At 39.9% G+C, this 17,101-nt stretch overlaps 3 protein-coding genes across 4 annotated transcripts; all 3 read right to left on the reverse strand.

Moving 5' to 3' along the window:
• Window positions 1-237: 237 nt before the first annotated feature.
• Window positions 238-4,130, reverse strand: LOC111382887 (transketolase, chloroplastic-like). The gene is made up of 7 exons (XM_023006925.1): window positions 3,565-4,130; window positions 2,883-2,973; window positions 2,689-2,794; window positions 2,308-2,590; window positions 1,944-2,092; window positions 1,704-1,857; window positions 238-1,555 (listed from the first exon to the last, which is right to left on the reverse strand). The coding sequence occupies exons 1-7, from the start codon at window positions 4,054-4,056 to the stop codon at window positions 596-598; spliced, it is 2,235 nt and encodes a 744-aa protein (XP_022862693.1). The 5' UTR covers window positions 4,057-4,130; the 3' UTR covers window positions 238-595.
• Window positions 4,131-5,321: 1,191 nt separating this feature from the next.
• On the reverse strand, window positions 5,322-10,152 carry LOC111382898 (DNA repair protein RAD51 homolog 3). Of its 2 annotated transcripts, XM_023006934.1 has the most exons (9): window positions 9,859-10,148; window positions 9,631-9,732; window positions 7,273-7,395; window positions 7,111-7,144; window positions 6,964-7,034; window positions 6,641-6,867; window positions 6,391-6,522; window positions 6,155-6,221; window positions 5,322-5,692 (listed from the first exon to the last, which is right to left on the reverse strand). In XM_023006934.1, the coding sequence occupies exons 1-9, from the start codon at window positions 9,968-9,970 to the stop codon at window positions 5,517-5,519; spliced, it is 1,044 nt and encodes a 347-aa protein (XP_022862702.1). In that variant the 5' UTR covers window positions 9,971-10,148; the 3' UTR covers window positions 5,322-5,516. The 2 variants fall into 2 exon arrangements, with proteins under 2 accessions (XP_022862702.1, XP_022862706.1); XM_023006938.1 differs by lacking the exon at window positions 6,391-6,522 and having other exon boundaries at window positions 9,859-10,152.
• Window positions 10,153-14,580: 4,428 nt separating this feature from the next.
• On the reverse strand, window positions 14,581-15,900 carry LOC111377210 (uncharacterized protein K02A2.6-like). The gene is made up of 3 exons (XM_023000274.1): window positions 15,209-15,900; window positions 14,992-15,130; window positions 14,581-14,901 (listed from the first exon to the last, which is right to left on the reverse strand). The coding sequence occupies exons 1-3, from the start codon at window positions 15,898-15,900 to the stop codon at window positions 14,581-14,583; spliced, it is 1,152 nt and encodes a 383-aa protein (XP_022856042.1).
• Between the last annotated feature and the right edge of the window lie 1,201 nt (window positions 15,901-17,101).

Raw genomic sequence — 17,101 nt, forward strand, 5'->3', positions numbered from 1 at the left:
AGGGAGATGATATGGATAGCCGGGCTGAGAATTAAGACACGCACACCCCTTCAATAACCACATTGAAATCATTGATCACCTATTGAATCGATGGTCAGACAGAACTACTTGAAAAGAATGCAAATGTATAGCTTGAATGCATAATGCAGTCTATTTCAGTCAAAGAACTCTAAAAAACACTACCCTTTTTCAGCATCTAAACTCCAACCCACTTTATTACCTGCTAACTTCCAAACATTGAAAAACTGGAACTTGCAATCAAGAAAAATGCAGTAAGTTATAAGTTCAATACAGCGTTAAAAGAGTACAAATTTAAGATCAATATTATGCGTGATCTCCGCTTTGACCCTGATTTAAGTAGCAAGTTCTGAAGCCTAATTGAAAAAGGAAAAAAAAAAAAAAATTAATAAGAAAGAAAGAAAAACAGCAAACAGAGAAAATTTTCTCTTTATTATGAGATCTCTCAAGACCCAAGTGGAGAACCAGAATGAAGTAAATCCTGCATGGTTTCCACTTTAAAATTTACCATTCCCGAATTCAAATGCAAGTAATTATTGAAGGCCACAATCAACCAAGTAAGTTCAGCAACCAAGGCTTAAGAGACTTCTTTGGCAGCTGCTACAACAGCTTCCATTGTAATACCAAATTCCTTGTATATCTTTCCTGCAGGAGCACTGGCTCCAAATCCATCAATTCCAATGGCCTTTCCTTTAACTCCAACAATCTTCTCCCATCCAAATGTTGATCCAGCTTCAATGCTAACCCTAGCTGTTACAGCAGATGGAAGGACACTTTCCTTGTAATCATTCGATTGCTCATCAAAAAGCTCCCAAGAAACAAAGGAGACAACTCTGACTGCCTTGCCTTCTTTTCTGAGTTCGTCAGCAGCCTTAACTGCAATTTCCAACTCTGAACCTGTTCCAATCAAAATGACATCGGGCTTGTTACTGGATGAATTATCTGATATGATGTAGCCGCCCTTTTCTACTCCTTCGATGGATGTTCCAGCAAGCTGGGGCAGCTTTTGACGAGACAGGGCGAGGACTGACGGTCTCTTCCTGTTAAGAACTGCCACCTTGTATGCACCAGCTGTCTCATTGCCATCAGCTGGGCGGAGCATCAATATGTTGGGCATTGCTCGGAAACTTGCCAAATGCTCAATGGGCTGATGAGTTGGTCCATCTTCTCCAAGTCCAATTGAATCGTGAGTCATGACATAGATAACTCTGGCTTCAGACAAAGCTGAGATCCTCATGGCTGCTCTCATGTAGTCCGTGAACACAAAGAAAGTTGCACAATAGGGAATGAGACCAGGGGTGTGGCAGGCAATTCCATTGCAGATGGCTCCCATGCCATGTTCACGAACACCGAACCTTACATTACGCTCTTCTGGTGTGCTCTTTTGGAAGTCGCCAAACATTTTCAGAAGAGTCATGTTGGAGGAGGCAAGATCAGCACTTCCACCAAGCAAACCAGGTAGAACCTTTGCAAGAGCATTGAGGTTTTGTTGTGAGAGATTTCTTGTGGCATCAGCTGGAGCCTCCGGAGTGTATGTCTGAAGAAAAAATTACATGTCAGAGACAAGTAGTTACAAGCTAATAGTGGTGCTTATCAGTACTGAAAAAATGGAAAGATAAAATGAGGATACTATTATAGCACTTGAAGAGAAGTCAACTGGAAACCAAAATGGTAGAACAACTCACAGGAAGAGCTTTCTCCCAACCAGCAGGGAGTTCACCAGTAATGATAGATTTCAACTCTGCAGCTTTCTCTGGATACTTCTTCTCGTATTCAGCAAATTTGGCATTCCATTCGGCTTCAAGGGCAGCACCATCAGGGACATGTCGGCTCCAGTGCCTACAAAAACAGCGCCCACCTGTTGGCATTCATGTAATAGGGAAAAGTGGACATAGATTCAACAAGTAAAATCAAATAATTCTCACTTCTTCACATCCTCAGGAACATGGAAAGGCTCATGAGGCCAGCTAAGGCTCTTTCTGGTGGCCTCAACTTCCTTGGCACCTAATGCACTTCCATGTACACTATATGAGTTTGCCTTGTTAGGGGATCCATAACCAATGGTCGTAGTCACCTGAGAAGAACAAAAAGGCAAACAACTTCAAATAACTGTAAAAAGTTATTCAAGGTAGGCGGCCAATAAAATAGCTATATCCACATAATACATTATAGAAAATATCCAACTTGTTCTGCATTGTAACAATATGCAGAACATATGAACACTGTACAGTAAATCATTGTCCTCAATGCTTCTTCCAATCACACAAAATATATTCTACGTTGTCTGACCTTGATCAAAGTTGGCTTGTCTTTCACCGCCTTTGCTTCCTCGATAGCTGCACGAATTTCTTCATAACCAGTGTTACCGTTCTTTACCCAGATTACATGCCACCCAAGACCTTCAAAACGGGCGTCAACGCTCTCAGAGAAAGCAATTTCTGTGTTACCATCAATGGAAATGTGGTTGTCATCATAAAAGGCTATCAGCTTTCCAAGTCCCCAGTGCGCAGCAAGGGAAGAAGCTTCATTTGCAATACCTTCCATTTGACATCCATCTCCGAGGATGACATATCTACAGAGGAGCAATTCCGTTAGTCCAAATCACAATAAATAGTAAATTGAACCCGTGATACAAGAAGAAAAAAATGACGGGCCAAGAAGTTGTCTTACGTGTAGTGGTCAACAACCTCACAATCTGGTTTGTTGTAACGAGCAGCCAAGTGCTTCTCTGCAAGCGCTAAGCCAACTGCATTGGCAACACCTTGACCAAGCGGGCCTATACAAGAGTACATGAAGACATTACGATCAGTTCAAACACAGCTTATGCAAGCAAATGAATAAAAGGTTCAGAATTATTTCCTAACCAGTGGTAACTTCAACACCAGGAGTCTCAAAATTCTCAGGATGACCTGGTGTTTTGCTTCCCCATTGACGGAAACTCCTCAAATCTTCTTCCTGTGAAATTTTTATGTGAACTATTAAGCTACGAAGTATGTGAGTCTCAAATTGTGGTACTATTTTCAGTAAAATGTTTTCACTCCATTCATGAAATTAAAAACAGAAAATGAAAGATACATTAACCATTGGTGAAACAAGAATTACTAGATGACTTTCACAATTGGCGAAACAACAATCAATGCAATTAACGAAAGATTACTAAAGAACCCTATTCTAGAACAAGCAAAAAATAAAAGAAAAAGGATAAACCAAATTAAGAGTACAAGGATAAACCAAATTAAGAGTACACAAGTATGCTCGAAAAGTTAACTAAAACAATAAAGGAGCTCCATAACTAGCTCAAAAGTCTACATTCTACATCCTTTCCCCTCAAACCCAGTCAACATTTCATACCTAAACCCGGTACCCCAGATCATAGAATATAATTTCCAAAGTAAACCATGAAAACAATAAAATCATATTACTTCATGACATACACCACAAAAAAATTAGATGTACATGTCCAGAAATGTATGTGTTGCTTTTTTCAAAAGTAGAAATGAAGGAAATTCTGCAAGAAAAAAAGTAACAAGTGGTAAAAGATTTGACCTTTACGGAGTCATAGCCGGCGAGGTGGAGGAGTGCATACTGGAGCATGCATCCATGGCCGGCGGAGAGCACAAAGCGATCGCGATTGAACCACTTGGGATTCTTGGGGTTATACCTCATGACCTCATCATACAATATGTGGCCCATCGGAGCGCATCCCATGGGTAAACCCGGATGTCCGGAATTGGCCTTCTCGACAGCATCGATGGCCAAGAACCTGATCGTGTTGACGGACTTATCGAGAAGTGTGCTGTCTGTTGTTTTTTCGATTGTCTCTACGGCGGAGGCCCGAACCGGGAGGCTGGTGATGATGGGGGTGCGGCAGCGGAAGACGGCGGCGGTGGCAGTTGAGTTGGTGGATTTGAGGCCGGTAAACTTGGGAAGGGAAAGAGAGTTGGGGGCCATGTGAAGCTCTTGGGCCGATCCATGGCGGCGTGTAGAGGAGCCAGAGAGGGTAGGTGGGGAAACAGTGAGAGAAGAAGAAGATGCCATAGCTCTTTTCTTGTGATCGTCAAACTGTGAAGAAGGGAGAGTTGGTAAATATATATGGGGGCTTGCGATTCTAATTTTCTTTTCTTTTCTTTTATTCTTCTTGAGTTTTTTAAGTTTGACTAATTTGGTATAATTTTCAGATCACTTCATTTTGTGCACTTGCTAAAAGATAGAAATAACCTTCATTTCGAGGAAAATTATTCAAGGATCACAACTAAATAATATGAGCAATTTTCATTTTACTATAAGTCAAACAATAAATTTCACAAGTTCACGTCAATTTTTTTATTTGCTAAAGTGAGATTAAAGTGAGGCAGATGTTCGATTAGAATTTGTGTCGACTCATTTTTTGTAGCAGATAGTATTATTTATTATCTTTTCAAATTTGGGTACCTCCATACAATTCCTTTAACCATATACTCCTAATTTAGATTTAATAAAACCGTATACCTCTTTAGATTCTATTCGGAATAGAACCCATCTTCTTAGTTATATAAATATAACTATTTATTTTAGTTTATACAAAATAATGTTATTTAAGAATAAAACACATGGTTTGGTTTGTGATTAGATTTGATGTGTTAAAGAGATGGGACCCGAGAAAGTAGGTGAGTAGGTTTGAGTTTTTGAATCAAAAATCACAGCCAGCCACCAACCAATTTCAACGGTACAGTGCGTGCATTCCTTTAACTTATTTATTCATAAATTCAGTAATACATTTATATAATTTTCTCAACAGAGACCGGCGTGACCAAACTTCAAAAGGGCTATTTCAGCCTTTGGGATGAAGAATGGTTAAAACAATTGGAAAAAGCTACTCTGACAGTGTTAAAAACCTGGCTTTGGATCCATACTTTTTTTTTTCCCCCTAACTCTCCAATTACTGCATGACACGTGTTATTTGATTTAAAATCTGGATTGAAACCCTATCATTGTTGCACAGCTGAAAACAATTTGGGTAGGTATGAAAAAGCTAATTGAACAGTCATTTTCAGTTTTTGGAGAAAAAGTGGCTGAAAAAACAAGGGATACAGGCTCAATATTTGTCTTTATACGTGCAACAAATGAGTTCGACAAAGTTTCTAAATTTACCTACGATCTTAAGCAAATGCATCATGCAAAATTTCATAAAGGGGCGCCGGTAAGAAATTATTAGAGACGAGACTAATTTATCTATTTAAAGTTTTCATCGATACCTTCAATTCATACACAAGCAAGCACACTTAGTAATTCATAAACCCAATAAAAATGACAATAAAATTCACTAACGATGAAAATTGAAACGATGGATTAAAAAAGAAAGCTGCAGTATAAAAGCTCTAAACCTTCATTTTGTCTTGCAGTCTCTCTATATTTCCACATATTGATGAGTAATATGTAAAACATAAATTAAGATAAGTAATCACGTTATCCAAGAAAAGAACCAAAGTATTCTGCTGCTCGTCTTGCCAAATGAAAGCCTACATCATTTTAACTCGTTTACTGTTTGAAGCACAGTTTCGGATCCCTCTTCCGGTCACGGCATATGGCGCTGATGCTGCTCTCATAGAGGGTGATTTGTCTATATGTGCATATCTTTCATTGCCATTCCAGTACAATATGACCCGATTAGTACAAGCATGTGACCAACTATCGCCTGTTCAGGATGAGTTTCCAACATTTAGAAATACACAAAAACATAGTTGCAGCACAAATTTTAAAAGGTCCCAGTATGAAATCCAACTACCGCGCCAGTCAAGACTTACATAGTTGAGCACTAACTTGCCCACAATCCTTAAACTCGGTTATAAACATGTAGTTACCCAAATCCTTACAGACCAATGATGCTATCCTCCCTCAACTGATGTGTCATGAGACGGGACATACAATCCCCCTCAAATACGTGACAGCATTAACCCAATCTAGATGACATGCAATTGGTAGCCCACTATAGTCAAATTAAAGGAACCAGAACATCTTGAACCTCCAAATGTAATGCACTAACCAACTTATCCAAAATGTTTAAGCCCAAGAAAACTGAAAACCTAATTCAGAAACAACCACAATAAACAGAGACAATTAAAGGACATCATTCCCAAACGAAGGTGGAGCAATATACCTAGAGCCAGAGTTAACTGAAATGAACCTTCTGAATACTTGGTGGTTACTTGATTCAATAGAATTACCTGCAGAATAGATTTCAAAAAATTTTAATCAGTAAAAGTTGGATGGAGGAGATTAAAGCTAGGATAGTTGTTCATTAATAAGCTAAAAAAATCAGTTGTGACATCAAATTCAATAGGCGTGATAGGTAACTATCTTTCATTCAATCATAACAAAGAAGAAGTTGCTCACTGCCAAATTAAACGTCTTTGCAAGTTTCATTAGTTTTAAGGCCATTCCACCAAGTAGTCTAGTTCTAAGAGCCATGTCCTCAAAATCTTGACGGAAGTGGAAAGTAATACTATCGATAACAACGGCCTTAACCTGTGACAGTAGTTAGATGTTAATACGTTCAGAGATATTTTAACCACGAAGCAAATATTTTTGTTCAATTGTTGTCGAAAGCCACAATTTTAAACCCCCAAAAAATTACTATACCTACATCTTTATGCTCTGAGACGAATTTCTCCAAATAATTTATAACAGCAATTTGCTCTGTGTAACTGCAAATACGAAAATAGAATATATTGTCGAGAAAATCCTTAGGGTCCTTCCTATTTTGACAGGCTTGAAAGTCCTTCCGTAGGAAGCTGTTATATTCTTGCATGTCCTCTATGCATGCCTCAGCAATTTGAAAAGCACGTTCGACCATAAAACTGCCTTCTGTATCTAAGCATCACAAAATGTAGTGCTGTAAGCTGAACATTAAGAAAAAAATGGTAAACATAGATGCCAGCAAACATATATGCCAGGCATAAAATATACCTATATAAACTGCCTTTCCTTCAAGGCCACCATAATCAGCTGGAATTTGAACATTTATTGCCAGTTGAATCCTATATATTCCATTATATCTTAGATGCAAAACATAAATAAGTAAAAAACTCGGCTTAAATATGGAACAACACCTACCCCAGTTGTGTTTTACCAATGCCTGGCACTCCACCTGATAAAATCAGAAATTGACATAAGATAAGAATAGACAAAAAAAAATAATAATAATTGATGAGACAATCACATGGAAAAATCGGTGATATAATATTTACTGGTACAAAAAAATGTTGAGTGACTAACCAACTTCAGTAACTTCTTTACAATTAATTCCTCCACCTAGGATGTCATCCAGATCTGAGCAGGATGTTGTAATACGCACAGAAGATTCCTCCTCATGTAGTATATCCCAGGCTGTCTGTGCTCCTAAACAAATGAATTTTGAGAAAGTTAATTATTTGAAACCTAACCTTCTGAACTACATGAAGTGATCGTGTCGACTGATATCAGATGTGTAAGAAGAAAAAAAAAATAAGGCTCTGTTTAAGCCCCATTTTTTGGGAAATAGATTTTGTAATATTGATTCTTTTGGAAAATGATGGTTAAAAAGTAGAAAAAAAATTTGGGTTTAAGAGTAAAATTATTTTACTAAGAGAATGTGGGGTTAAAATGAGTTTTTAGAGAATGGAGCTCAAACAAGGACTAAATTCTGCCCATCTTATGGTCGACAATTATGTCAATCAAAACATCCATAAAATAATTTCCATAGACATAAAAAGGTGTGGAGCATCTGAAATACCAGAATTAATGATAAACAGTGCCAAAACTTCAAAGTATGAAAAACTTTTCAAACATAAATTTATATAAATCATAAATTATAACAAGTTTCCAAATCCAAAAAATTAGATGTAAATATAAAAACTAGAAAATCTCCAAGAAACTAAAGACATATTATCACATCTTTACTTACTCCTAGACTAACTTGAGAATACTCTATGCATATGAAAAATATTAAGGAATGAACCACCAAATTCGGTGAGTAATCCCAACTTTTTCCTTCATTTTCCTGCTTTGTTCAGACTTTTTTCGGCTTTCCCTACCAATTCACTCATAGTCATAACTTGCCTTAAACTAATTTTCGTTGCTGCCGCATCCTCACTTTGTTTTCTTTCACTCTTTGTTTCATTGCATCTTAACGTTCTCATTAAGTTGCACACACATAGTAGGGGCCTAGAGTAAGATAAAGTGCATTCTACAAGGTCATAGTTAACCTTTTTAAAAATAGGAAAACTCAGGTGTAATAGTAATGAAGCTGCACGTTAATGCCACATTATCCAGAAGAGGTAGAATTTGGACGCTTCAAGTTCCTGAAAAGTTTTAAGGCTCTTATAGAGGAGTAGCGGTTAAATGAGGCTGAGAAAGAAAACTTTCCATGTTTATCATGTCAAGCACTGTATTGGATCCAATAAAAATTCTAATGATTGAATTATGCTGATATCAGGAGTTTGCTTCACTAACAAAAAATGGTCATAGTAGCCCATTTTGATGTAATAGAAAGTGCAAAACTTTACAGGAGTAAAAAGGGCAATAATTTTTTAAGTTCATGACATTCGACCAAATAGTTTATCTAATTGTGAACTTGAAGTTGGAACCTTTGAAAGATGTAGCTCTGTCAAAGAGGATAAGGGGAAAAATATATTGCAATTTGTATCATCTTGTTTGTTTGTATGGTAAAATTTGTTACTAATAACCATGATCCACAAATTGTCTTCCCTATTTCCCTGGTTTGCATAACATTTCACTTTTGGATACGCAGTATGCATGCATGTACATAGGTAGATAGGTAGGTAGGTAGATAGATAGATAGATAGATAGATAGATAGATAGAGAGAGAGAGAGAGAGAGAGAGAGAGAGAGAGAGAGAGAGAGAGAGAGAGAAATTCGTGATATACTATTTCTCACAAAGATAATAACAACTGAAATGTAAGCAAAAAATAATCATTAACAAAACAAAAATGATAACTTAGAGCTCAAAAACAAATTGCAGTTAGAACGGAAAAAGCTAAGAATTCATCAATAACAGAACTATCTACCATTATTAAAAAAATTAGAGCATACAAAGACAGTCACAACTAATATAACAAAGTAATAATTGTTACAGGCGCTCCAGCTTGAATCAATGACCTAGACAACCATCCCTTGGGCCAAATTTTATTGATTGGCTACATATTCCTTATGCATCACCATTAAGAACTTGATTTCTTTTCTGAGAACTATTATTCATTTGTAAGACTTATTAGTCTCGTATGTATCACACAAACAATGCCAAAAAATTGTACTACATAAATGAAGGGGCATAAAAAGGGAGAAATACAGAGTTGAATGTAGACAGAAAATCCAATAGCTAAAAAATAAACTTCTAAGTAGTACTTTATTCGCTTTTCCAGCGCTCTGATACACAATAAATGAGGCTATGGCACTATTCTGTACTAGATGTTTTGACAATTATGACAAGTATACTCCTAAATTTTCAAATGTTCACCTTATGGCTTATACTACAAAAATCTCAATTTTCGGGTTTCAACTTACAGTCATCCGAGTTATGAATCAACATTGCTTAAATAATAAACCATAGCAGAAGAAGAGGGAATGTATATGTACCATTAACAATAGCACAAGCTCCAATATCAGTTATGTCTAACCCACTCCTCCGCGACGCTACTTTCAGTATTTCAAGGGCCTCATTTTCCGAAATTTTCAAATCTAGTCAAGAAAACATTAACAGAGTTAATTACACAATAAAATGGGCAACAATAAAGCAAGTTACCACCACTAAAGCCATTGTCATAATCCAATTTGATATAAACACCCAGAAACAAGTATTTATACCTTGAGCGAGGCGAGAAGGAGAGACGGAGGAGAGTGAAGAGAGAGAAGTATAGCCTGATGATATCAGCTTTCCTCTTTGCGAAGCTGAAATTGGTAGGCTCGACACTTCCATGGCCGATTCCTCAGCGTGTGTGTACGCGCGCGTTTGCGTGACAGAGAGTTGAAAAGAACCTATGACTTACCATTCGCGCGCTTTACATTTTGGGGGAGAAATAGAAATCGCAGGAGGTACAATCCGGATCCGGAATTGGGGTCCCGTTTTTTACGTGATCCAAATACATATGGGCAGTAAGCTGGCCCGTCTTAGGTTAGGGTGGCGAAAGGATCAAATCGCTTTACATCTTGGACTTGTCTTGATTCGGTAGGAGCTTATTTTGAATTGAGTCATGGATCGAGCTGGACACTCTTTGTCATAAAAATCATTAAATTTTAATTAAAAAAATTCTTTAACATTTTTTTTTCTATTCTTTCATCCAATTTTTTATGAAAATTATCAATTTGTAATTAAATTTTATTAGAGATTAACAAAAATAATAAAGGAGGTGATGCTACCAAAAAATAGTATCTGAAAAATCTTTAACTTGATGATTGAACTCCGAACTTTGATGAACACGAACGGCCTTCGAATACTTGCAACAAAAGTAACGAGATGTGTGTTCGTCGCCCCTCCGATACTTAAGTTAGATAGAAAATTTAGCACGTGAGGCTATAAATTGAAAATAATGAAAAACGTACCTCAAGAATGAGCCTATGTTGTGTATTTATAGGTGTTAAGGATAGAGTCGTAGAAGGACTTATCCTTCTGTGGTCTTTATCCTCGTAGGATAAGGAGTTAGTATTTCATTCCAAGTGTTCAAACATTGTTTGAATCGAAGAAGGAGTCAAACATGGTAAGGATTGTAGCTTAAGTAGAATTAGTGCACTCATAGGTCATTAAGTAGTGCGTGGCGAGTTGACAAACAAACCTCGACTTCAGAGGCTCGACCTTGATTTCATAGTTTGGGGTGATGTCAAGGTCGGGGTTAAGGGATCGAGTTCGGGATTACAAGATCTGGGGTCATCACAGCCCTCGTGCATCGAGTTAGTAGATTTTCGTCCAAGCATGATCTACGAGTAAAGATGTAAAGGCATAGATGTCCAGGCGTCTTTCTACGTGTCAGGCGTTCAACGAGATGTCAGAGAACGACCTTAGATGACTGCCACGTGCAGTGTCAGGTCACGATCTTGGATGACCGCCACGTGTCTTCGTTCAAAGGCCAGGATGAATAGACCGTTGACATTCCAAAGACCCCTATAAATAGTCCCCACATTTCACTTTCACTTTTCACTCTTCATTAAAAGAAAGCTTGAGCTCGGGGATAGTGGGTTGGTGAGCGATCATCCAAAAAAGGTAAGAGTTCGGGCCTTTAAGTTTTAATTATTTGTTTTAGTATTATGTCGAGTAGTAGTAGTAGTACGGGGTCGAGTAAGAGTGATAGTAGCTGTCCATCTAGAGCCTCGAACCATAGTGATAAACCGAGGACGTAGGTACATCCCTGATCCCCATGGCCATTCCTGTTAGTTCTCATACTAACGAATTGGTCTACCATAAAGAACCGACTAGGTATAAGGAACATGTGATCATTAAGATAGCGAGAGAGTTCAGGGTTATGCCCATTTGTGATGTGAGAGCCCCAGGGCCTACTGAGACCGTGTTAGGAGCTCGAGAAGGAGAGATGACCTTTTTTATAGTCGCTCTTAAGGTCGGGCTTAGGTGGCCCCTTCACCCATTCTTCATCCATTTCCTGACCTCGTACTATTTATACCCTGGCCAACTAGCCCCGAACGGTTGGAGGTTGCTGGTATACTTCTTTATATTATGTAGATGTCTCGAGATCGAGCCTAGACTCGATCTCTTACGAATGGTCTATGATATGAAATTCTCCCCGGGGTATAACTGTTTCGTTTACTTATCCACAAATGGGGGGTTTAGAACACCTGAAACACCGAGCTCTCTTCGGGGTTGGAAGGAAAGATTCTTTTTTGTGAGGCCTCAAGACCATGACCATCCTTTTAGCCTGAAGTGGGAAGTTCTTGATAAGGATAGATTCAACGAAGGTCAGGCCTATTTTGAGGTTTTAGAGAGAGATAGGCTGCGGTTTGTGAATCACGATCCTTTGGTAGAGAAGATCAACTATCTACTCGAGGATGACACCCTCGACCTTGCCAACGTGAAAGGCCTCGAGGGTATGATTTTTCTCTTCTTTTTTCTTTTTCTTTTTTGTGTAATGTTGCGATTTCATGCCTAAACATCGATCTATAGTTTGAGCTAATGCCTTTGTTATTGCTATTTGCAGAACTTGAAATGTCTTTCAATCCATCCGCACTCTTAGATAACGCACAGCAGAGGGCAAGGGGCCCGAAGTACAAAACCCCAACAAATACCCTATCCAAAGGGAAAAAAGGGGCAGGGGAGACTGCCTGACCAACCCCAACTAGCATGGGGCAGAGCTCAAAAAGCCTAACCCCTCCAAGTAAGCCCGCGTCTCAGCAGCCAGCTTGGGCTCGTACTCCCTGTTATGGGTCGGACCTCCTTGCTGATGACGACGACCAGATGCCTACTAAGTCACTCGAGGAGTATGCTAAGTGTGCTCTTATCCAGGGCAATGTCGACAAGTATGAGAAGGAGGTCGACTTAAATGAGGGAGTTCGGACCCTCGAGCTCCTTACCCTGAAGGTTTGCTTTTAATATGGTTGCTTCTACTATCGTTGATAAGTTTTTGTCCTCAACCTGACTTCAGGTATAACACTTGTTTTTATAGACACTAAGTGTAGCTCGAGGTTTGGGGCTCAGGGGCTTGAATTCCTCGACTCAGATAGCCGAGCTCGAGGCCAAAAGCGAGATGCTTGCAAGAGGGCCCACGAGCTCAAAAGGGCCTTGGATATGGGCAACACGGACCTGAAGAAGGCTAAGGACGAGGTCAGGGTGGCAAGGGAAAAGGTTGAGGAGGCGAAGATCGAGCTCCTTCAATCCCAGAGTGCTTTTGAGGAGGAGCTGGTGAAAGCTCGGGTAGAGGCTAGAACTCAAGCCATCGAGGAGTTCAAGCAGTTTGATGAGTTTAGTACTCTTCTAGGCTAGTACGGGATTGGCTCGTATTACTACCAGCTTCGACTAGCTCGTTCATTCCTCCGGACCAAACTCCCTGAAGACTTGAAGCCCGTGGTCGAGGAGCTAAAGACTGTGAATGAGCTAGCCAAGGACCTCGAGCTTTCTTCCTCAGAGGCCAATGGAGATGATGACGACGACGATGCTGGGACCCCTGACCATGGAGGCGGGAGTGACCCCGTCGATCTAGATTAGGCCCTCCCCCAACCCCGAGATAGACATTTTTGTAACTTTTCTTTTTGCTGATGTACTTTTCTCGACCCGGGCTTATGAATTTGATTTTTTGCTAATGTATATTGCTCGAACTGGGCTTCAATCTTTGAAAGGTTTTTTTTTTGTGTTATCAGTTCATGCAACTTGCTTTTGTCTCGAGATCGTGCACGTTTTCTATGTTCGTGTGTGGATGTTGTATTTTTGAATTCGAGCTGTTATAATTGTTAAAAGTTCGATCGCATGTCGCAACCAATTAGCTCGAATATTGACGTCCATAGCCTGAGTGTGTGTTAAGAGTTCGAGAGTATGTTTAGACAATACTGATCATTGAAGCTATGGACAGATCGATCCTTTTACTTTAAAAATTGGGCTTCAATTTCAAAGTTTGGAGATGTATTGTTATGTTAGGGGTTAACGAGTTCGAGTACTAGTGTTGGGTATTGATTTTTCAATTTACTATATCGAGGGGGACCCAATGGGTCGCTATATCTTCATTCCTTTGTGGATAAGGTCGGGCATGGTTACATGAGGTACAGTTATTTTATGCCTTGATCTCGATCTCAAAATTATTTGTTGGGAGGACATTTTGGGATCGATGAGGTCGGGGCCTATCATGCTCGACCTGTTGCCATTTGAGGTCATGTGTTTGGTACAGTTATTTCATGCCCCGATCTTGATCTCAAAATTCATTGTTGGGGGACATTTTGGGATCGAAGAGGTCGGGGCCCTTCATGCTTGACCTGTTGTCATTTGAGGTCATGTGTTTGGTTCTATTGGTCGAGTGCTAGCTACATGCGTGGAGCACGGCCTTACGCTAATTTAGTTAAGGTATTAGCTGCATGCGCGTAGCACGATCTTATGATAATTTTGTAAAGGTATTAGTTGCATGCGCGGAGCACGGCCTTATGTTAATTTTGTAAAGGTATTAGCTGTATGCGCGGAGTATGGTCTTACGCTAATTTTGTAAAGGTATTAGCTGCATGAGTGGAGCACGGCCTTATGCTAATTTGGTTAAGGTATTAGCTGCATGTACGGAGCATGGCCTTACGCTAATTTGGCTAATAGGGAAGCAATATCGTAAAGAAAATTCCCTGTATCATTAAAAGGGCTCAAGGGCATTAATACCCGAGCTTATTCAAGCATGAGCTGTCAGGGCATTAGAGCCCAAAAAGTAAAAATGAAATTAAACAAACATAAAGTAGGCATGCAAGCCTTAAAAAGGGAAAAATTATAGCTATAGCTAGTTACTTGTAATAAATTTTTAGACTATCGACGTTCCATGGCCTCAGGAGCGGCTTCGTCGATATGTCTCTGAGGTTATAAGCTCCACCTTTTAGTTTTCTTATGACCTCGAAGGGTCCTTCTCATGTTGGTCCGAGCTTTTCTGGTTGGTGTCCGGCAGCTTCTGCTTTTTTAAGGACAAGATCGTTAGCTCTGAACCTTCTCATATGGACCTTATTGTTAAAGTATTTCACCATTCTGTTCTGATAACTTGCAGCTCTAAGTGAGGCTTGCTCTCTTACCTCTTCAATCAAGTCAAGGTGCTCAGTAGTTTGTCTCTCCCTATTCATCTCGAGCTTCCTTATTGTGGGGAGGCTGACCTCGATCGGGATGGTAGCCTCAAGTCCAAAGGCAAGCATGAAAGAAATCTCACCAGTTGCTGTCTTGTGCGAAGTCCTATATGCCTACAGTATAGAAGGCAGTACATCAGGCCAGTCACCTCTGGCATCCCCTATTCTTGTTCGAAGGTCCTGCAGTACGATCTGATTAGTTACTTCGGCAAGCCCATTACTTTGTAGATGTGATACCGAGGTCAAATGATGATCAATCCCATGGTGGGCATAGAAGTTTTTAAACTGTGGATTGTCAAATTGCCTTCCATTGTCTGTGATGAGGACTTTCGGTATTCCAAACCTACATATGACAGACTTCCATATGAATGATCTGAGCTTCGGCTTAGAAATTGTTGCTAGTTGTTCAGCCTCTACCTACTTTGTGAAATGCTCTACTGCCACAGTTACAAACTTTATTTGTCCTTGGGCCAAGGAGAACGGCCCAAGAATGTCGACTCCCCATTTTTCGAAAGGAGCTAAGTAATGAATAGAAGTTAGCTCCTCTGCAGGAGCATGTATGATGTTGCCAAACTTTTGGCACTTGTCGTATTTTCGAACATAATCTGCAGCATCTTTCTTCAAACTTGGCCAGTAGTACCCATACCTTATTAACTTATAGGCAAGAGCTCGGGCTCCTTGGTGATTTTTGCAAATGTCTTCATGAACTTCAGTTAAGGCTTGCAGAGACTCGGACAGTTTGAGACATCTTAAATAAGGGAGTGTAAAACTTCTGCGGAACAGGACTCCTTCAATTAGGCAATATCTAGCAGGTCTATACTGAACGCTTCTAGCAAGTTGAGGGTCTGCAGGTAGGTTGCCATTACTTATGTAATCAGCTATTGGATCCACCCAGGATGACTCACGGTCGATGTCCATGACACTTGGCTTTTGAGCTATGCTGGGTTCTACGACTATCTTGACGTGCAAGATTCTATCGAGTCCGTCCATACCCATAAAGACGAGTCTGGATGATGCATCAGCTTTGACGTTATCAGCCCTAGCTACCTTCAGGATTTCACAACTTACGAATTGCCTTTGAAGGTCATGCACTTTCAGACAGTATAAGCTCATCTTCTTGTATTTTCCTTCGAAATATCCCTCGATTTGCCCGACTACTAGCTATGAGTGACTAAAAACTTTGACATGCTCCAACTCGAGACTTTTTGCAAGTTCCAAGGCTATGATAATGGCTTCATACTCTGCTTCATTGTTGGTGGCGTCAAATTCAAATCTGAGCACACATTGTATTTCTGTAGCCTTGTCTGGGCTGGTGATGATGACGCCGGCCCCCGAGCTCAAGCTATTGGATGCTCCATCTACAAAGATCTCCCATCTTTTAAAGGTCATGCTCAGGTCGTTATCCTGTGTTGCCGGGTTCTTCGGAGTGAGTTCTGCTATAAAGTCAGCCAAAGCTTGAGCTTTGATTGCGAGTCGCGGCTTGAACTCTATGTCAAATTTGCCAAGTTCAATTGTCTATCTCAACAGTCTTCCTGAGATGTCCGACTTCTGGAGTATGTGTCTAAGAGGTTGGTTGGTGAGTACCACAATTGGATATGATTGAAAGTATGGCCTCAACTTCCTGGCAGCTATTACCAAAGCAAGGGCCAGCTGTTCTGCAAGTGTGTATTGTGTTTCTGCATCAAGGAGTACTTTACTCACATAACAAACAGGCTCCTGAACTCTTTCCTTCTCCTTTACCAAGACTCCACTTACTGTATTCTAGGAAACGACCGAGTATAATAGCAACGTGTCATCGGGTTCGGGTTTGGTAAGGACTGGAGGTGTTGCTAGTGTCTGTTTGAGCTCCCGAAAAGCTAAGTTGCATTTCTCATTCCAGTCAAAGCTTCTATTTCTCCTAAGTAGTTTGAAGAAGGGGAAACACTTGTCCACTGACCGAGAAACAAACTTGTTTAGAGCTGCTATGCGACCTGTCAACCTCTGAATGTCCCTTTTGCATTTAGGGGCCTCCATTTTTATCAGAGCTTGGATTTTATTAGAGTTCACCTCTATTCCTCTATGCCTGATCATAAAACCTAAGAACTTTCCAGATGCCACCCCAAACACACACTTCGCAAGGCTGAGCTTCATGTTGTATCTTCGTAACGTGGCAAACACTTTCTCAAGATCAGAGACATGACTATTCACCTGTTTGCTTTTAACCACCATATCATCCACGTATGCTTGAACCGTTTTCCCAATTAATTCGGCGAAGATCTTGTTTACCAACTTTTAATACGTTGCTCCAGCATTCTTGAGTCCAAAGGGCATGACC

Source organism: Olea europaea, chromosome 3 (genome assembly GCF_002742605.1).
Source record: "Olea europaea var. sylvestris chromosome 3, O_europaea_v1, whole genome shotgun sequence".
NCBI classification, from domain to species: domain Eukaryota; kingdom Viridiplantae; phylum Streptophyta; class Magnoliopsida; order Lamiales; family Oleaceae; genus Olea; species Olea europaea.

What these genes read in the sequence shown, in the direction of transcription:
- LOC111377210 (XM_023000274.1), bottom strand. Translation starts at nt 15,900, where the DNA reads ATGAGCTTATACTGTCTGAAAGTGCATGACCTTCAAAGGCAATTCGTA. An exon ending in GCAGTAGAGCATTTCACAAA is followed by an intron (nt 15,131 to 15,208) that starts GTAGGTAGAGGC and finishes TGTCATATGTAG; the next exon opens with GTTTGGAATACCGAAAGTCC. An exon ending in AAAGTAATGGGCTTGCCGAA is followed by an intron (nt 14,902 to 14,991) that starts GTAACTAATCAG and finishes TCTATACTGTAG; the next exon opens with GCATATAGGACTTCGCACAA.
- LOC111382898 (XM_023006934.1), bottom strand. Translation starts at nt 9,970, where the DNA reads ATGGAAGTGTCGAGCCTACCAATTTCAGCTTCGCAAAGAGGAAAGCTG. An exon ending in CAAAGACGTTTAATTTGGCA is followed by an intron (nt 6,222 to 6,390) that starts GTGAGCAACTTC and finishes TCTATTCTGCAG; the next exon opens with GTAATTCTATTGAATCAAGT. An exon ending in TCAGTTAACTCTGGCTCTAG is followed by an intron (nt 5,693 to 6,154) that starts GTATATTGCTCC and finishes CATCCTGAACAG; the next exon opens with GCGATAGTTGGTCACATGCT.
- LOC111382887 (XM_023006925.1), bottom strand. Translation starts at nt 4,056, where the DNA reads ATGGCATCTTCTTCTTCTCTCACTGTTTCCCCACCTACCCTCTCTGGC. An exon ending in GAGGTTGTTGACCACTACAC is followed by an intron (nt 2,591 to 2,688) that starts GTAAGACAACTT and finishes GCTCCTCTGTAG; the next exon opens with ATATGTCATCCTCGGAGATG. An exon ending in GTTCCTGAGGATGTGAAGAA is followed by an intron (nt 1,858 to 1,943) that starts GTGAGAATTATT and finishes CTGTTTTTGTAG; the next exon opens with GCACTGGAGCCGACATGTCC.